This window comes from Henckelia pumila, chromosome 3 (assembly GCF_033568475.1).
Source record: "Henckelia pumila isolate YLH828 chromosome 3, ASM3356847v2, whole genome shotgun sequence".
Lineage (NCBI taxonomy): Eukaryota > Viridiplantae > Streptophyta > Magnoliopsida > Lamiales > Gesneriaceae > Henckelia > Henckelia pumila.
In genome coordinates, this window is record NC_133122.1 from 147,066,589 (window position 1) to 147,086,654 (window position 20,066).

Here is a 20,066-nt window from a genome sequence, read left to right on the forward strand (position 1 = left end):
GGTATATGAACTAAAATTGTAAGATGGATTTTCTAAAATGGTCTTCTTTGAACTACCATAATCAATTTTGGCTTTTAAGTAAGTTAATTTTTAAAAAATAGTTTTTAATTCCATAAATATCCTTTAAATATTTTTTTTATTAGCTTTCTTTTGAACCCTTTCTATCTACTTAAACACAAAAACTTATTTATTAAATTTCAAAAGTACAAATTCATAATTAAAATCAGAAAGTTTATATATAAAATAAACAATAAAAATATAGTAACGAATTTTCTATCAAAATTAATAGTCAAATAAAAATAAATTAGCGTTTTTAAAAAATTATTTAATTAATTAAGAACAATTCTTATTTGAGATCGTTCAGATTAAAACATTATTTTATTTTTAAATAGAAAATAAATAATAATAACAATAATATGTAATAAAAAATAATAAAAATAAAAATAAAAATATTGATGAAGATAAGAGTACTAACAATAACAAATTAAATAAAAAAATAACATCATTCATAACAAATTAATAATAATCAAATTTATTTTTTAATCATCTAAATTAATTGGTGAATTGTTGCTCTAAATTTAAAATTGAAATATCGATATGAATAAGAGTTCGTTTGGATTTCATAGACTATTTTTTTATTTTAAAAAAGTGTTTTTTTAAGCTCTAATTTTGGATTTTAAAAAAACTTTAAATTTGACTTTAAAAAGTATTTTTTTAAGCACTTAAATAACCATCCAAACCCCTTATAGACTAAAAAAAACATTTTTTTAAAAAAAGAGCTTTTTTGGTCTGGCTTTTGATACGAAACAGGCCTAATTTGAAATATAGAAGAGAAAATTATGATTTTGTACCATAATTGAATTAAACATATTAGACTAATTCAAAATAAAATAAAATTTTAAGAAAATCAACTAATTAAAAATATTCATGGGTTCATATTATAAACTTACATTTTTTTATAACTATGGAAAAAAATCTTTATTCTCGAAAAAAAAATATTAACAAATAAGCTCAACATATAACTAAAGAATTTAATTGTCTTAATCTATTTTAGGAGGGTATTTTAGGATTATTACAATAAACAAGGTTATATTGTGAAATGTTTTAACACATAGGGCTATTTTTAAAAAGAGTAAAACTCTTGTGAGACAGTCTCATTCGTGAGACGGGTCAACCCTACCCATATTTATAATAATAAGTAATACTTTTGGAATAAAATGTAATATTTTTTAATGGATAACCCATACAAGAGACCCGTCTCAAAGAAATGACCCTTGAGACCGTCTCATAGGAGTGTTTGTCTTTTAAAAATAACCTTTTGAAAAGGGCTAAAATAATTAAATTCTCAAATTGTAATTTTTTTTTGAAATAACTAAAATTGTAATTTTTTTTAATATAAATTTAATGTAATTATGATTTATATCACATTTTATCAATAAACTATTTTAAAAAATGGTAATACTTGATACACAAACAATGACGTGTGTGCCACATTTGTGAAACACAAATTTTAAATGGATAAGATGAAGTGGCTGCATGTGCAGGCCTGATTCCCAAGCTCCTTCCCCTCTCCAATGGCGGGTCTCTCCACTGCTTTCCACCATCCCTACATCTCCAAACCCCTCAAACCACCCTCTTCTGTACACCTTCTCACAGTCTCTCTCCGCCTCCGTTTGCCGCCTGTTTCCGGCCCCAACACCATCTCCGCCCGCTACGGAGGTGGTGGCGGGGGCGGATGGGGCGATGGGTCCTCAAGAACGTCCCAGTCAGATGATGAGGAAGCCCTCGACTTGTCTTCCATTAGGTTGGTTTAGATTGACTCTATGCTTTGATGTGTTGATGGGTTCTTGTTTTCACCGCCCGTGGACGTGCTTTAAGGGCGAAAGTTGAGATTTTGATATAGAAATAATTAGTATCCATTGATATTATATGCTCATTTGATTCTTGATTTCGGTGCGGGTGGTTTGAAATAGGTCAGATTCTGTTAGGCTTATTGATCAGCAGCAGAAAATGGTGAGCTCGGCTGTATTTATCGTGTAATATGTACGTGGAAGATGATTGTGCGCAGGGAATATTTATGTTATTTTGTGATTTCTTTAGGTGGGAGTAGTTTCAAAAGCTCAGGCAATCCAAATGGCTGATGATGCTGAGCTTGACTTGGTATGCTATTACTCAATCTTCTTGAATCGTTATTTTTCTTCAACTTTTTTTCTTTGCCTAAAAACCTTATCGTGCTAAATTTTAATGTGGTAGGCGCCTTTGATCTTCAGCATTGTTCTTTTTACTAGGTATAATTTTCAAATAAGTAGATAAAAAAATTACATTTAGATATGCTGTAATCCACGATTTACCTTGTAGATTAAGGGAATTGATCACAAAGTATCTATTGAACAGGTTAGATCAGCTATGCAAATAAATGTCCAACATGGGATCAGAGAATACGATTTTCATTAGTGTAGCCGGTTTAAGATAAGACAAGCTTGGATTTTTCATTGGTATAAAAAGATACAGCGGTATATCTCAAGTCAAACTGCAACACAACAGTTTTTTTACCTGTAATCTTGAGTGTGAACCTGATGTTTCTTTACTCTTTTCCCTTTAAGTAATCTGAGGAAGCTTGCATTCAATCAATTTTCATCTCCACAGTTTATACAGTGTAGGCTTTCAATCAATATGGCTTGATTAGGAGATAGACTTCTGTTTAAAAAATTCTCTCAAGTAATGACATTAATGCTAGCATTTTTTTTTGGGTTTTTTGTATATCTTGGAAACTATGTTGCTTGTTGTAGAAACTAGAAATACCATACAAACTGTGGAGAGTGTAACTTTTGAACAAGTCAGGCCTGTAGTTTTCTCTTGAACTGCACTACTTTGTAAGGACACTTAGCAATGATCTACTGATTGATCTTACCACCTACTATCATAATGCCTTCCTGACCCTTCTTTTTGAGTTACATTTTAGAAATTGAAGCTCCTTTGGGTTTCGAATAAGGGATGCCTGAATCCCCTATTTTAAAGCGAAAAAAAAAAAAAAGAAATTCAGCCAAGATTTGGGGTGTTGATTCATTTTCTTTTTGCTTGAACAATTTTCTAATATCTCTCCGCACACAAGTCTATGGTTCTTAATCAATTAATTCTGCTAAGCTGCTGCCTGCTGCCATCTTTCCATGATGATATTTAACCTGTCAATTTTGTCTAGGCCCTCCCCTCCCCTCCCCTCGCACATTATATTTTATATTTTGTTTTGTGAAATTTCATGTGCATTGTTGTCATTGAAGTGCTCTAATAGTTTACTCTCACATCAACTCCTCTTGTTTCATGCAATTGTCTCTGAAGCAACAGATGACGTTTTTCTTCAATTGAGTGCTGTATCTTTCAAAAGCGGTAGAGAAAAACAATTAAATCATGACAAGATTGAGGTTTACATTTAATGTCTCTCCTTGTGTTGTGCTCCATGCTTTAGGTGATATTATCTCCAGATGCAGATCCCCCAGTTGTAAGAATCATGGATTTCAAGTAAGACCTATATATCCTGGAATCTTGAACTCGCTGGTTAAAAATTATCTGTTCCATATACTACTCATGAATCATGATTATGTATTAGATTATAGATAATCATCAATCTATTCATTTTGTGTTGACTTGATTTTTAAGAGTAGAATGTAATTTTGATTTAATTACGTATATTACTATCTGACTATTATAGTTGCTATATTTCTTATCCATTTTTGTTACACTGATTGTGAAGGTTGAAGTGCATCTATGTGTTGCTTTATGACATGCAGTAAATACAGATATGAGCAGCAGAAGAAGAAAAGAGATCAGCAGAAGAAAAGTGCTGGTGAATGCCACCATTGAATTTTCATAACATTTTATCTCTCTCTTGCATTTAGTAAATTAATTATCGAAATTTTATGCAACTAAATTGATGACTTGAATGGCAGCTAGTCGTATGGACTTGAAGGAACTGAAGATGGGGTAAGTGATCTTTAGTTCGATTTTCCCCCCAAACTTTAATAATTGGCTAGTTCCTGCTTGATATGGTTTCGATCATTCCACATTCAAAGACAGCTCAACAGTACTGTTTTCTAATCATTTAAGTGTTAATTTACTTGTCAGTTTTCAAGTAATTTTTTTGAAGTCCCTTTGTAAATTTTTACTCAGTTCAACTTGGCTTATTTAGTTATAAAGAAATCCTGTAGTTTTTTTTTTCCGTGAAGTGTTTTCACATTCAAGAAAATTATTTTGATAAACTATTTTTCACTCATTAACGCTCAGTTTGCTTTTATTTATGGTCGTCATCATATACCCCAAATGAAATTACCTGAAATATGAGGAGGGATTGTGTAGGCTGTCCATGACACGAGGATCGGCTGGATGCTTGAGAAATTCATCAATGTTTTGATGATGTTTCTCATGGTACACGAAATCCAAACTTGTAATTAAATTAAAACATGAAGATGTAAACAATGTGGGCAATATCATATCCCTGTTATTCCCTTTTAGAAATGATCGTTTATAGAACAACTATAAACCACTGACTTTTGTCATATATATTACTTGATTCTAGCCATGATTTGACAAATTCCACCTTGGTGTGGATCCCTTTCACTATCTCTTTCTCACTCTCTCTCTCCGTTTTGATGATTTCTATTTGATATTTCTTCATTGTTGTGGCAGTTATAATATTGATGTGCATGACTATTCCGTGCGTTTGAAAGCAGCACGGAAGTTTTTGAAAGATGGTGATAAGGTTGTGCTTGAAATTCATGAGCTGGATGTTCCAGCAGTTGAATGCAATTTCTTACATTTAATTACCGTATGATGGATATTTTTGAGTTGATTCCTGCAGGTGAAGGTGATAGTAAACTTGAAAGGGCGTGAAAATGAGTTCAGAAACAAAGCTATCGAGCTTCTTAGACGGTTCCAAAATGATGTCGGGGAGGTATATTCTGCAACATTCTTTTGCTATTCCTAATCAATGTTGTAAATGATGTTCCTCATGAAACAGATTAATACTGAATTTCTTTCAGCAAATACTCTTTCGCAATTTTTGCGTATATACATCTGCTATGACATATCTCACCACAACCAATACATGTAGTTTTCTTTATCACGTTCATTTATCATCTTTTTTGCTTCTCCGGTTGTCTTATTCTTAATAGTTTGGAATCGAGGAAAACAAAGATTTTAGAGACAGGAACATTTTCATAGTGTTGGTACCAAACAAGGTCGTTGCACAGAAATCTCAAGAACCGCCAGCCAAGAGAGAAAACCCATCAGAGTCTGAAGTCTCGGCTGGTGTTTAAGCTCATTCAAAGAAATGAAGTATCCTCACCTGCCACAATACAAACAGGTATTGTACCGAACCAAGGTTCTTACAAGATCCTCTGCTCTTGTGTATATAGATGTCACAGCACTGAAGCATAAGATTGTGTACAAACTTGCATACAGAAGCAGTCATTAATCAGTACTCGAGCTTGATTCTGTACTACACTTGTTATACGTAGAAACCAAGATGTAAATTTGTGTTTTTGTGCAGTTAATATAAGTAGCCTTCGTGTTTTTCTATACGACTTATAGGCACGTGTTATCAGTTATGTGTGCATAACAAGTGTTATTTTTTTTAAGAATCAAGCAAGATATCCACAAGCTGTAGCATCGTTGTTGATTATTAAAATACATGCTCAAGATTTTAATTAGGTGTTCTATCGTTGTCGGCGGTTGTACAGCGACGATAGGATGGAGAGAGTTGAGATGAACAGGATGTTTGCCCTGTCTCTGAAGTGAATAATGATTGATTTGGTGACAATTTAGCGTGGAATAAGCACTAAAAATCACTACAAAACTCAAAAACTCGGTTCCGATCTGATTAAACTCCAGTAGTTGGCATGATTGATTATGTTGTTTGATTTGTTTGTAATGTCTTCCTTGTGCATTTCTTGTTTCATTTGGAAGTTCTGGCTTTTATCAACTTCTCTTCATGATAACTTTTATGTTTGGTGCATTTCAAACTCGATTTTTAGATATGATTAATGGACGATCGATTTACCATGGTGGATATTTTATTTTATTTTTTATGTTTAGTTGGCAAAGATTTGTTATAACTTGAATTCAAAATCTCGTCTTAACTTGATATCTTACTACTGGAGAAGCTGTAAGTTATGTAGAGCGCTATAGCGCATTTTAGAGAGTGAGCATTACGTAGCGCTTCTTCCTTTGCGGTATGCACAAATTACGCTGTTTGGGCCAGAACTCAAAGGCCCAAATTGGACAGATTTATGTAGTTTTGGATCGTGCAGAAACTTGTCTCGTTCTATCCAATTTTATCCAATTTCCGTAAGAATGGGGAACTTATTTTTTCTCCATCGGATAAGGAAAGAATATCTCGATAATTTTTTTATGTTCAAAATTTTGTCTAAAAATATATGTTTTATTGTTTTTTTTAAAAAAAATACTATTTAGAAATTTATATGTATAAAATTTAAAAAAAATTCAATTATAAACATATAATATTTAAATATTATGGATAATGCTTCAATATTTTTTTTATAAAACTAAAATAATTTGTCACTATTTTATAATAATTTAAAAAAAATATTTACAAACTTATAATTTGTTTGTTTGTTTGTTTGTTTGTTTTTTTTTTTTTTTTACGTGACAACACGCATTTGCTACTTTTCGATGCACACTGGATAAAATCCCGCACTAACGCAATAGCTTGCAATCTAAGCTAACAGGTAAGCCACATTAGACAAATCATGTGCGACAGGCTAGTCCAAGAAGGTGTTGCTTGGGGTAATCGAACTCCTAGGCTAGTCCAAGAAAGTATTGGTAGGGAAAATCGAACTTCTGAATTTTGGCCAAATACCTGTTGGTAGGAGAAATCGAACTCCTAAACTCAGGTCAAGTGCTCATTTACTCCACCGACTAGGACACCCTTTTGAGGCATCTTTGTTGATAAGTATCTTGGAAGAAAATATTTGTACGTACGCATTTATTAGATTTTCAGGAAGTTTGAAGTTTAAAAATTTATTGCTTATTTTAATTGAAGAAAATATTCAGAAATTAAAAGGAATAGAAACACAGAAAACAATAATCAGCTCATTCATAATGTGGAACAATTGTTAAATGGGATCCTCGCATAAACTTTGTTTGAGGGTAAAGTGTAAACAAGCTCAATCGTCATAGACTCATATACTTTAGGATAGCTCAAGGATTAATTATATTCAATTATTATCCTATTATTTTCGGTAATCATTACGTTCAAATATTAAAACTATAAGACACCGTTCTGTCAGCCGTATTACTAATTAATATACATATAATTCATCTCATCTCATCCCACGTTCTTCTCATCATATTAGTTATTCATAATTAACTATTTATTTTACATCAATCAAATCATTAATTATTTATCTCACATCAATCAAATCATTGAACTCAAATTACTATATTACCTCTTATAAATAATATAAATTTTATTTTATTTATTGTTAAAAGGACAAAATAGTCATTTAACATTTTTATATAAAATTTAATCAATCAAATCAAATCAACCATAATCTATCAATTAAATCCAATACTATTTTAACTATCATTTTTTATTTATTTTTTATTACATTATATTACTTATCTATATATTACTCATACCATACCTCAAACCAAACGATGCTTTAATAGTATTGAATATTTAGGCTGCGTTTACTTGCCTTGATAAACGAGGGATAACATTATTAATACCGACTAATCCTATGTTTAGTTACAAAATTGAAAATCATTATAAATCCTTAAGCCGTTAATAATGAGATTTAGAAATGATTTTTAATCTTAAATTTTAGAAGAGATTATAAATTTGTACATGGTGAAAAGAGAAAAAAAAAATCAATCCCAAATTAATCCATCAAACTAAACATATTATTATTTTTCCATAACCACTTCATATCCTATCAAATTATACTAATAATCACATTTTAATCTATCCTTTTACAATCTCATCTTTTAAAGTAATTAAACAATGTATATCAAATAAAATCTAATGTAATATTTTTATTTTTTATTTTTATTTTTAAACGAGAGAAAAAAAAACGCACATATTTATTTGGGGATTGAAATGAATACATGATAATTATATAGCATTAATCGTCTTCAATTTATGACATTCTTTTCCATGTGTATTTGAAACACATAATTACAAAATAAAATTATGAAATAATTAATTAGGTAAGATCAATCAAAACACCAACCCTTCATTTAATTAAACTATCAAATGTCGCAGCTTTCTAAATCTAATCTAAAATCTAAAATCCAAATAAGCAAGATCTAGCTCAAACTTGTTAGATGTTACATGTAAGGGCATTGCCTTGACATACATCTAATGTTGACATTTATCAATACATTTGAGGTCCACTATTTTTTAGTGAACCTCATATATATTGATGAATGATCACTCTTAATTAGATATATTATGTGGATAGTATTTTTATAAGTAGCATGAAATGTTCTCCTCAACTTTAACAAGTATTACAACCTTTGCCTCCATCTTTGTCTTTAATGGATATAGCAATCATAAATATCGAAGCTTTTGACAATAATGACCTAGATCTAAAGCCTAGACCCAAAAATTAAAACACTTTATCCAACAAACAACTTGGACACCTGAAAATGATTTGGTATGTTTCCAAAAAAAAAATAAAATAACAATAATCAATTGGTATAAAATAGAGTAATCTTTAGCTAATGATTGATGATTTATTGAGTAAAATGCCATTATTAACAAGTTAGATTAGATTCCAAAAAGAAAAAAAAAAGTTAGATTTGTGTATAAGTTTATCTAGCATCACACCGCAATCAAAATACAATAACTATAATCAGTGACAGACTTAATTTCAAGAACACATACTCTAATAACATTTACGATTCAAGGTCAAATAACCATATGCATAAATTCATAAACTCATGTGCTAATTTTTTTTTCAAGTCGAGCTCGAATAGAGTGCTGCACGTGGTCGACCGTGCCCCCAACGAAAACCATAAAGGGTGCTACTCATGTTATTGAGAATAATCTTGAGCTAATGGTTGATGATTTATATGCAAAGACACCATCATTAACAAGTTAGATTTATGTAAGTTAATATATAGATTGGTCTATGCTACACCGGGAGAGGTACACCTTATTTTTCTCTAGATGTTCGCGCGAACATCATGTGAAAAAACCAAAAAAATTATTGATGAGGTCCACATGTTTTTTTTCTCAGTGAGATGTTCACGAAAACATCTAGTGTTTTTTAGAGTGATGTTCGCGCATCTGAAAAAAACACTAAAGGGGGTGTATCTCTCCCGGTGTAACATAGAATATCCCGTTAATATATAGCATGACACTCTCAGTCAAAATGTAATATTAACATGTAATCAGTGACATGCTTAAAAATTTGAGGAGAAAATTTAATAGAATTTCAAGGAGTAATCTTAATTTTTTAAAAAAGAAATTACACAAAATCTTAATTTTCTTTTGCTTGAGCGAGGGAGAGGTGATCACCCTACTTTGATGGATCTATTCTCGGTTATTTTACTACTCGATTTAATATTTTTTATATTATTATCAACTTTAAGTTTTTTTTATATAATAACTTAAGCCCAGCCCAAAGAGTATACTCTAAAAAATATACATGAATCCATAGAGTGGTCTCTTGGTGGGGTGGGAATAGTTGTAAAGGAAGGCAGAAGGGAGAGATCTAAAGGTGGTTGAAACAGAAGAAGCTTAACTTGGAGGCAATGGAGACTCTGCAACCAACAGAAATATACTCCAAATGTTGCCTTCATTAGGTGGGCAAAATAGACAAGAAAGTGATACAAATTCTGCCCTAGCCACCAAAAATGATGTATTAAAAAGAACCCTTTACCATATATTCATTCCATTGCAACTCACCTCCATTTCCTTGTACTCTCAACACACAGACAAAATTTTACCAGCATCACCGGCTATGGAAGCCAGTGCCGGTCTTGTTGCTGGTTCTCACAACCGGAACGAGTTAGTTGTCATCCATGGCCACGAAGAGGTATGCAACGTTACCTTGCTTTTCTGCATGCAATTACAAAGCAAAACATTCACCCTATTCAATGAGAAAATGTCTCATATGTTTTCTGGTATTTGCTAACATACATAAAACGGTTCGCTTTGGTCGAAGCAAAACCATAGTTTTCATTAGGGTCAGCAAGAAATGTTACTCTAAATGGATTTTGCAGCCTAAGACACTGAAAAACCTGAATGGACAAGTCTGTGAGATATGTGGGGATGCGGTCGGGCCAACGGTGGATGGCGAACTCTTCGTGGCATGCAACGAGTGTGGTTTCCCAGTGTGCCGGCCGTGCTACGAGTACGAGAGAAGAGAAGGCAATCAACTCTGCCCTCAGTGCAAAACCAGATATAAACGTCTTAAAGGTTTGGTTTACGCACCAAACTAGCACTCTTTCATTCACGACAAAAGCAAACTTGCATATTTCTTGCATGCTGCAATTAAAAGACATATTGCACGTAACCAATAAAGACAATTTGAATAGCATTTAATTCATATTCAAGATTAGCTGATTTGAACCAAGCTTCAATATGTGAAACGGTTCCAACGGAACCAAAATTATTTTGTTTGATAGCTTGCAAACTCAAATATATCATTAACTATTTATAAATATAACTGAAAATTTTATGGATTCTTCCTCTAATCTTATAACAAGACTCTAGTTGATATCAAGCTCAACGTAAAGCATACGTGACTCAATTCGGTCACCAGTGAAAATTATTGAGGCAATATTGCAAAAAAAGGAACTTTTTTCTTTTGTTTTTCGTTTTTTATGACAGAGAATACTTATTCAACAAATACTTTATGAAAATGAAACTCAACTTCTATCTTCGAACTCAGGATCAAATTTAAACCTGGGAATCCAAGTCTTTTGGGATGTCTCGTAAATTTTTACTACACTATCGTCCTCTGATACTTGATTTTAAGGGAGTCCGAGGGTCGAGGGAGATGATGATGAGGAAGACATCGACGACATTGAACATGAATTCAACATAGATGAGCAAAAGAAGAATACCGATATCGCTGAAGCCATTCTCCATGGGAAGATGAGTTATGGAAGAGGTCCAGAAGACGAGGAAAACACTCAATATCCGGCTGTCGTAGCCGGTGGTCGCTCCCGTCATGTAAGAACAATTTCACCACAGTATATCTCTTTTCATATTTTCATGCTGTAACTTTCCGAGTGTGATACAGCACCTCTTTGCCAAGAGAAGTTACTCTTGTTGCCTTGTGTAAAAATGAAGGTTAGTGGAGAATTTCCGATTCCAAGTCATGCTTACAGTGGAGATCAAATGATGGGATCCTCTCTGCACAGACGCGTGCATCCATATCCAGTCTCCGATGAAACAGGTAAAAAGAACTGGTGTAGAAACATTTGAAGACTCTGTTGAAAAATGAAATTTTGTAGCAAATTTTGCATTTGTGAACTCCAAATTGCAGGAGGTGCAAGATGGGACGATAAGAAACTGGAGATGGGTTGGAAAGAAAGGATGGAAGATTGGAAAATGCAGCAAGGAAATCTGGGGCCTGAATATGATGACTCCGCTGATCCGGAAATGGCCATGTATGAGTTCAATATTTCTTTTCGTTGTTGGCTCTGTTACAAACTATACTCTAATGGAGTTTCAAACCGTTTGTATGCACGAAATGCAGTTTAGATGAAGCAAGACAGCCGCTGTCAAGAAAAGTGCCAATTGCTTCAAGCAAAATTAATCCTTACCGAATGGTGATCGTGACTAGGCTGGTGGTGCTGGCCTTCTTTCTTCGTTACCGAATCTTGAATCCCGTGCATGATGCACCTGGCCTCTGGCTCACTTCAATTATTTGTGAAATCTGGTTTGCTTTATCATGGATTCTCGATCAGTTCCCAAAATGGTTCCCCATTGATAGGGAGACCTATCTTGATCGCCTTTCCCTCAGGTAAGAAGTAAACACAAGCACAAACTAAAACTAAAACCTTGCAAGATAAATAATCGTAACATGAAAATATAACCTCCACTTTATACATTAAGCCAACAACATCCACCCTTCTAAAGAAGAAAAAGAAAAAAACAAAAGGAAAAGGAAAAATAGGACACAAGCACAGAAAGTAGCAACACTTGGCAACACTTGAATAATATTCAGTTGCTTCCACAGTGACATGCTTAACATAAAAAGTAGTTTGCGAAAGATCATGACGGTAAAACATTAAATATTCTCAATACTACATGTTTCGCATAAGTTCTATGTTGGGAACTGTCTATATATTATATGGGTATTTCGTGAACTTGTAAATTTTAACAAATTTTGATGCAGGTATGAAAGGGAGGGTGAACCAAACATGCTAGCTCCGGTTGATATATTTGTCAGTACAGTAGATCCCATGAAGGAACCACCTCTTGTTACAGCCAATACGGTTCTCTCAATACTTGCAATGGACTACCCTGTTGACAAAATCTCATGTTATATATCTGATGATGGTGCTTCAATGTGCACCTTTGAAGCACTATCAGAAACAGCAGAATTCGCTCGAAAATGGGTTCCTTTTTGCAAGAAGTTCTCTATAGAACCTCGAGCACCGGAGATGTATTTCTCGGAGAAGGTTGACTATTTGAAGGATAAAGTGCAGCCAGCTTTTGTGCAGGAGCGAAGAGCTATGAAGGTATAATCTCAAACTATATAATTTGCTCATCCTGAGGACTATAAAACAATCAGAAAGTTACAAAAGCTAATTATCATGTGTAACAGAGAGAATATGAGGAATTCAAGGTCAGAATAAATGCACTGGTTGCGAAAGCCACTAAAGTTCCTCCTGGAGGATGGATAATGCAAGATGGGACTCCATGGCCAGGAAACAACACTAAGGATCATCCTGGTATGATTCAAGTCTTTCTAGGCCAAAATGGAGGCCTTGATGTGGAAGGACATGAACTTCCTCGCCTAGTTTATGTTTCTCGTGAGAAGAGGCCAAGTTTTCAGCATCACAAAAAAGCTGGTGCCATGAATGCCCTGGTAAATATCATCACTACACCATAACTTTTAGCTTTCCATGTCATCCATGTGGCAACATAATGGTCAGAGCATGTAGTAAGAATCCTTCATCATTATGATTATTCTTACGCCACAAAATCCGCAGATTCGAGTTTCTGGAGTTCTCACCAATGCTCCGTTCATGTTGAACTTGGACTGTGACCACTACTTAAATAACAGCAAGGCCGTAAGAGAGGCGATGTGTTTTTTGATGGATCCTCAGGTTGGAAAGAAGGTTTGCTACGTCCAATTCCCTCAGAGGTTTGATGGGATAGATAAACATGACAGATATGCCAACAGAAATACAGTCTTCTTTGATGTAAGTCTCTGCAAAAACAGTGAAAAAATATCAACACTTCTTAACTGAGCAGTAAAGATATGAAAAACAGCAACAGCTTTTCACCCACAATCAAGTGAATTAGATGATAATCATCTTCTAACTTGCAGATCAACATGAAAGGTCTAGACGGTATTCAAGGTCCAGTTTATGTTGGGACAGGATGTGTCTTTAGAAGACAAGCTTTATATGGCTATGAACCTCCCAAGGGTCCTAAGCGTCCAAAAATGGTAAGCTGTGATTGCTGCCCATGCTTTGGACGCCGCAAAAAGCTTCCAAAATACTCTAAGAACGATCTCGATGGAGGGGCAAACGTTCAAGGTTATTTGAAGCCATTGCATTTTTAGTCATTAAGATTGTCGTAATTTTCACATGTTGATAGATTAAGATAATTAATTTATGTTCCAATCCACTGAAACATAAGAACCTGCATCTCTTCGAAACAGGATTTGAGGAAGACAAGGAGATATTAATGTCGCAGATGAATTTTGAAAAGAAATTTGGACAATCACCAATATTTGTGACATCGACCTTAATGATTGAAGGTGGTGTCCCACCTTCCTCAAGCCCAGCAGCTTTGCTAAAAGAAGCCATTCATGTCATAAGCTGTGGTTATGAAGACAAGACAGAATGGGGTTCTGAGGTACTGCGGACATCCCTGAATGAGTCGCATATTATTATTCCCTACAACTTTACAGCTTTTCTAATTTATGCATCATGGACATGCAGCTGGGTTGGATTTATGGCTCTATCACAGAAGACATCCTCACGGGATTCAAGATGCATTGCCGCGGTTGGCGATCCATTTACTGTATGCCTAAAAGGGCTGCATTTAAGGGTTCAGCTCCAATTAATCTATCAGATCGTCTCAATCAGGTGCTGCGATGGGCTCTTGGCTCTGTCGAGATCTTTTTCAGTCGCCATAGCCCTCTCTGGTATGGGTACAAAGAAGGAAACTTAAAGTGGCTTGAACGATTTGCATATGTCAACACGACTGTCTATCCCTTCACCTCTCTACCACTTCTTGCCTACTGTACCCTCCCTGCTATCTGCTTGCTCACAGGAAAGTTCATAATGCCAGAGGTATTATAACTACAGTAACTACCAATGTATTCGGCTGATTCGTCTTTGTGTACTGATTTCTCTGTTTCTCTGCATGTTCCAGATAAGCACCTTTGCAAGTTTATTCTTTATTGCTCTCTTCCTATCGATATTTGTGACGGGTATTCTAGAGCTAAGATGGAGTGGAGTTAGCATCGAGGAATGGTGGAGGAACGAGCAGTTTTGGGTGATTGGTGGTGTGTCTGCTCATCTTTTTGCCGTTATTCAAGGCCTTCTAAAAGTTTTGGCAGGAATAGACACAAACTTCACAGTAACGTCCAAGGCAACAGATGATGAGGATTTTGGGGAGCTATACGCTTTCAAGTGGACAACACTCCTTATCCCTCCAACAACTATTTTGATAATAAACCTTGTTGGCGTTGTGGCTGGAATCTCTGATGCCATCAACAACGGGTATCAATCATGGGGTCCCCTATTCGGCAAACTATTCTTTGCCTTTTGGGTGATCGTGCATCTCTACCCATTCCTCAAAGGTCTCATGGGCAGGCAGAACAGGACTCCCACTATTGTTATTATATGGTCAGTGCTTTTAGCTTCAATCTTCTCTTTGCTTTGGGTTCGAATCGATCCCTTCATACTAAAAACTAAGGGGCCTAACACCAAGCAATGTGGGATTAATTGCTGAAATATTGGTTCCATTATTTCAGTAAGCCACCTATATAGTATGGTGTGTGCGTTTTGATATTTGAGGTTCTAATGTGTTCAACAAAACGGAGTTGCACAAATACAGAATTATTTACAATTTTGTAAATTTCTGGAATAGATAATTCAGAGACAGATATTGTTTGCTGATTGTTGATTATTTTATTTGATTAAGTCCACGTGTTTCCCCGGGGTGGCTTTGCAGGAACCATACAAGTATATAGCATAAAAATTTATTGAGACAAAAATCACTTAAACAAGGTGGAACCAATAAAAAATTATAGTGAATTGTGAACAGGAATATTAATCTAAAATGTTAACAAGCTTTGAGTTGAGTATGTACCTCATGGACACCATTTAACTATGCTCCCATGAGCCCTCTAAGTAATCTAGAGAAATATGCCAAATACCACCACATAACAAAACCAGGATCTCTGCAGATTCCTGAAAGATAACACATTTATCATTGGCTTCGGAAAACTAGTACAAGCTCGATGAGGTAGAAGACCAACAGTTGTATTTCTCTGCTACTCCACACAAATATTGAATATTGATTACTCTCAGCAGGTGTATAACCAATCACGGATCACCACTAGGCAATAGTTTCCACAAGAACACCACCACCTTTAGAATTATGAAATCAATGATCATCCCATGGAAATTTTTATTACAGGATCGCGGGTTAAATTTATAAGAAAATCATTGCGTTTTCAATTCTTTTAAACCTCAACCCCAACCCCAACCCCAACTTAAAACTAGCATAGAGATCGTTGAGTACAGATATTGAAAATAGATCTTTGGTGGACAAATAAACAACATATTCAATTCTAGAAAAGCATGAAGGAAAAAAATGCAATGAATAGATGCTAGAAATGTCGAACCACGAGGAAAGGAAAATTCAACTGAGATCATCAAGTAAAGGATAAATACCTCATGAGTTGCTTGAAGAGCTGCTTTGGATTGCACTATACATATAATCTGATATAAGAACAAATTCATTCTTAGCGCTTCACAAGCAACTAGATTTTTAAGAAAGGATAAAGGGCCTTCTCACAAAAAAGAAAATGTTTCTTCGACAAACATTAATCGCAGATTATTCAGAATTCTAACGTGATTAAGCATCACAACACATGACACATCTCAGCTCCATTATTACAACCAAAACCGTAGATCATTGAGGTCCGAAACCAAATTCAGCCCCCCAATCAACCCAAACTTACAACTTAGCAGTCACTATGCGACTCAGATAAACCTGAAATTACCTCAGGCCTCAGCCATTGTGGCCAAGTAGAATTGCCCAAGTCCACTTGGCTGAAGAAACGATATTGACCGATCCAAAAAACAACATTATATACCGAAAGAACCGTGTTTGGCTCACGTATTTCATCAAACATCTTATATACAAGTCCAAACATTTCACCAGAGCACAGACTGCCTGAACCCACAAATCAATCCCAGCCATCCTAGGGAATTATCGCTACTTAACTCCCGTAAAGCAAGATTCCAATTTCCACCCAGAACTCCAGACGAAAGAAATGCCTATTCCTTTTACCGACGTTTAAAATTTTACTGCCAAGCAGAGTGTTCAAAGTTTGTGTAAAACCGAAAAAATCGGTCGAACTTAAAAAATCGTTTTTTCCGTTATTTGACCGGTTTCCATTTTGAGTTCATATAATTTTGGTTTTCAGTTTTAAGGGGGAAAAAACCCGAAAAAATCGAAAAATCAAAATATGTTAGAATTTTTTTTTAATATATTGTACCACAAACATGCCCTCAACCTAAAACTTACAAATAAGACTTAAAAACAAGTGTATAAATTGAAACATCTACTACTAATAAATGTGGAATTTTTTTTTTTTTTTTTAAAATTATACTTAGTAAAATAGATGTACATACATGCCCATACATATATGCACAAAATAAACAGATTTAAAAATAACATAAATAAAACGCAACATTTTTACTAAAATAACTGAGTCAAACTTAATTAAAATACTGTCAGACAATCTACCTAAAAGCTTGCATGCAACAAAATTACTTAATAAAAATAATACTAAAATTCACCACTGACAAAACATAAAAGAAACAGAGTTTTAAAATTCTTAAAATATCCATGAAAACTCAGCCGGCGGTCACGGGGGATCACTGCGCGTCCGCTCATACGTCCTCACCACCGGTAGGAACTACATCTTCCTCTACGTACTCACCTGCACCATATAAGTGTAGTGAGCCTAGAGGCTTAACATGTCTAATCCTTTATAACAAGATTAAAAATAATGCATCACATAATTACATTAATACATATCATATACATGAATAAGCATGCTTAAAAATCATGAATCATGACTGAAAATCTTGCTTAAACTTGATCTTAGATATAATCATATAATACATACATAACATTATTGAGCATAACATTTTCTAACATCGCATGGTCATATCCGTAACCCTAACCGTGAATTCTATCTTCCTTCTTCTCTAAACCTGCGCCCAGCTGAGCGGCTTCACCAAAAACGTTTGTGCTGCCTACTCCGACCACCTATGGCCTTGAAACCACCGCCCAAATTTAGACAACATCAAGACGGTTCTAACCCAACAAATTTGACCTCAAACCAATTCTTGTAGTAGGAGAACGAACCAAAACACTACAGGCCTTGTTTCTGCTCGTGCGCAGAACGCAAGCACGGACTTCCGGCCGATCGGCCGGCAATCTCCGGCCACCACTGGCCGGAGAACTACCTGGAATACCTTTGATAATGTCTTGAGGTTCTAACCCAACTAGAATCACCTTTAAACACGCTCTGTGGACCGAGAACGAGTCAATCTCCCAACCCCGCTCAATCTGCGCGATCTGCTGCGCATCAGAAGGACTGGCTTCGGTTCCATCCCTTTACAACCTTAAACACCAAGCCAACCCAAGTCTAAGAACCCTAACACACCCCTCTGAACCTCGGACCAGCAGCCAGCCCGTCTCCCATGGCAAAAACGTGAGCTTTAGCATGAAAAACAAGCAAAACATGAATAAAAACATGACTAAACATGCATGCTTCAAATTTCCAGATTTTCTAACGTAAAAATCGTGGTGATTCTGATGAAAAGAGATTTAATAGCTTATATAGTGTAGAAGAAAAGGAATCAAACATGCCTTTATAATTGTTTGAAGTAAGTTGATGCGTATAAGGGCTCCGGGACGACGAACGGACCAAAAACTCGATAAATCTTCAAAGAACGAGTTGATCGGCTATGGAGGACTATTTTTTCTGAGATGGAGGCGTGAAGAGGGTTTGGAAGAAGGTGGGAGTCGGCTGATTAGGGTTGAGAGATAGGGTAGATTTGTTTTAAATTTGATAAATAGAATTAAAATAGGATATTAACTAATTTATAAATAAAATCATACCTAATTAAATATTTAAAACTCCATAATAACTTAATAATTCTGATAACACAACCCAAATCCCGAAATATTAATTTAAGGGATTTTTAAAATTTAATAAAAGTCATTAAAATGACTTATTTTGGCCAAAAATAAACCCTTAAATAAATATATAACTAAATACTAAATTTTTCTTGACAAAATACCTTAAAATATTATTTTAAGGCTCATAAAACTCATAAAATATTTTTGGCTAAATAATTTGGTATCTCGTCCGTCCACGGTCCCGTCTACGCGATCAAAACAATTAATTTCTCCCCCCCTTAATTTGAATTTCGTCCTCGAAATTAAAGTACTTACCCGAACAACTCCGGGTAGCGAGTCCTCATGTCTGCCTCGATCTCCCAAGTAGCTTCCTCCTCCGAGTGATTCAGCCACTGGACTCTGACCATCGGTATGACCCGCGTCCTAAGTCTCCGCTCCTCCCGAGCCAAGATCCGCACTGGCCTCTCCTCATAAACTAGATCAGGTGGCAACTGCAAGGGCTCGTAATTCAACACATGCGACGGGTTAGAGACATATCTCCGAAGCATGGATACATGGAAGACATCGTGCACTGCCGCAAGTCCTGGTGGTAAGGCCAAACGGTAGGCCAATGTGCCAACTCTCTCCAAGATCTCAAAAGGTCCGATATATCTCGGATTAAGCTTACCTCTCTGGCCAAATCGTACCACTCCCTTCATAGGTGACACTTTCAGAAACACGTGATCACCTACTGCGAACTCCAAATCTCGTCGTCGAGTATCTGCATAACTCTTCTAACGACTCTGAGCAGTCCTCATACGATCCCGAATCTGAGTCACAATGTCAGCTGTCTGCTGCACGATCTCAGGACCCAGTAAAATCCTCTCACCAACCTCATCCCAATGCACAGGAGATCTGCATCTCCTCCCATACAATGTTGCATATGGAGCCATACCTATAGACGACTGAAAACTGTTGTTATAGGTAAACTCCACTAATGGCAATCTCGTCTCCCACGAGCCCTGAAAGTCGATGACACAATCCCTTAGTAGATCTTCGAGAATCTGTATCACCCTCTCTGACTGACCATCTGTCTGGGGATGAAAAGCTGTGCTGAACAGTAGTCTAGTCCCCAATGCTGTGTGCAAACTCTTCCAAAACGCGGATGTGAATCTCGGATCTCTATCGGATACAATGGACACAGGTATGCCATGCAATCTAACAATCTCCTTGATGTAAAGCTCTGCATAGTGTGTCAAGGAGTAGGTAGTCCTCACCGGCAAGAAATGAGCTGACTTGGTGAGTCTATCCACGATCACCCAAATAGCTGTGCAACCTCTGTTACTCCTCGGAAGGCCAACTACAAAATCCATCGTAATGTTCTCCCATTTCCATTCCGGAATAGGAAGAGGTCTAAGAAGTCCTGCTGGACGCTGATGCTCTGCCTTGACTCGCTGACAAGTCAAACACTCTGACACAACTC

At 35.5% G+C, this 20,066-nt stretch overlaps 2 protein-coding genes and 1 long non-coding RNA gene across 4 annotated transcripts; 2 read left to right on the forward strand and 1 right to left on the reverse strand.

Annotated features, from left to right (window-relative positions):
* The first annotated feature begins 1,506 nt into the window (after positions 1 to 1,506).
* LOC140887869 (translation initiation factor IF3-4, chloroplastic) lies at positions 1,507 to 5,567 on the forward strand. Of its 2 annotated transcripts, none has more exons than XM_073295437.1 (9): positions 1,507 to 1,804; positions 1,974 to 2,013; positions 2,101 to 2,160; positions 3,464 to 3,516; positions 3,786 to 3,841; positions 3,945 to 3,978; positions 4,681 to 4,753; positions 4,853 to 4,945; positions 5,166 to 5,567. In XM_073295437.1, the coding sequence occupies exons 1-9, from the start codon at positions 1,575 to 1,577 to the stop codon at positions 5,307 to 5,309; spliced, it is 783 nt and encodes a 260-aa protein (XP_073151538.1). In that variant the 5' UTR covers positions 1,507 to 1,574; the 3' UTR covers positions 5,310 to 5,567. The 2 variants fall into 2 exon arrangements, with proteins under 2 accessions (XP_073151538.1, XP_073151537.1); XM_073295436.1 differs by having other exon boundaries at positions 1,979 to 2,013.
* A 4,371-nt stretch (positions 5,568 to 9,938) lies between these two features.
* On the forward strand, positions 9,939 to 15,303 carry LOC140891333 (cellulose synthase A catalytic subunit 7 [UDP-forming]). The gene is made up of 13 exons (XM_073299780.1): positions 9,939 to 10,058; positions 10,246 to 10,441; positions 11,004 to 11,200; positions 11,321 to 11,426; positions 11,517 to 11,640; positions 11,730 to 11,996; positions 12,372 to 12,717; positions 12,804 to 13,067; positions 13,192 to 13,404; positions 13,533 to 13,743; positions 13,869 to 14,065; positions 14,152 to 14,505; positions 14,588 to 15,303. The coding sequence occupies exons 1-13, from the start codon at positions 9,984 to 9,986 to the stop codon at positions 15,167 to 15,169; spliced, it is 3,132 nt and encodes a 1,043-aa protein (XP_073155881.1). The 5' UTR covers positions 9,939 to 9,983; the 3' UTR covers positions 15,170 to 15,303.
* LOC140891334 (uncharacterized) lies at positions 13,274 to 16,807 on the reverse strand. Its single transcript, XR_012152488.1, has 3 exons — positions 16,117 to 16,807; positions 15,530 to 15,630; positions 13,274 to 13,412 (listed from the first exon to the last, which is right to left on the reverse strand). It is a non-coding gene; the product is annotated as an uncharacterized lncRNA (long non-coding RNA).
* Between the last annotated feature and the right edge of the window lie 3,259 nt (positions 16,808 to 20,066).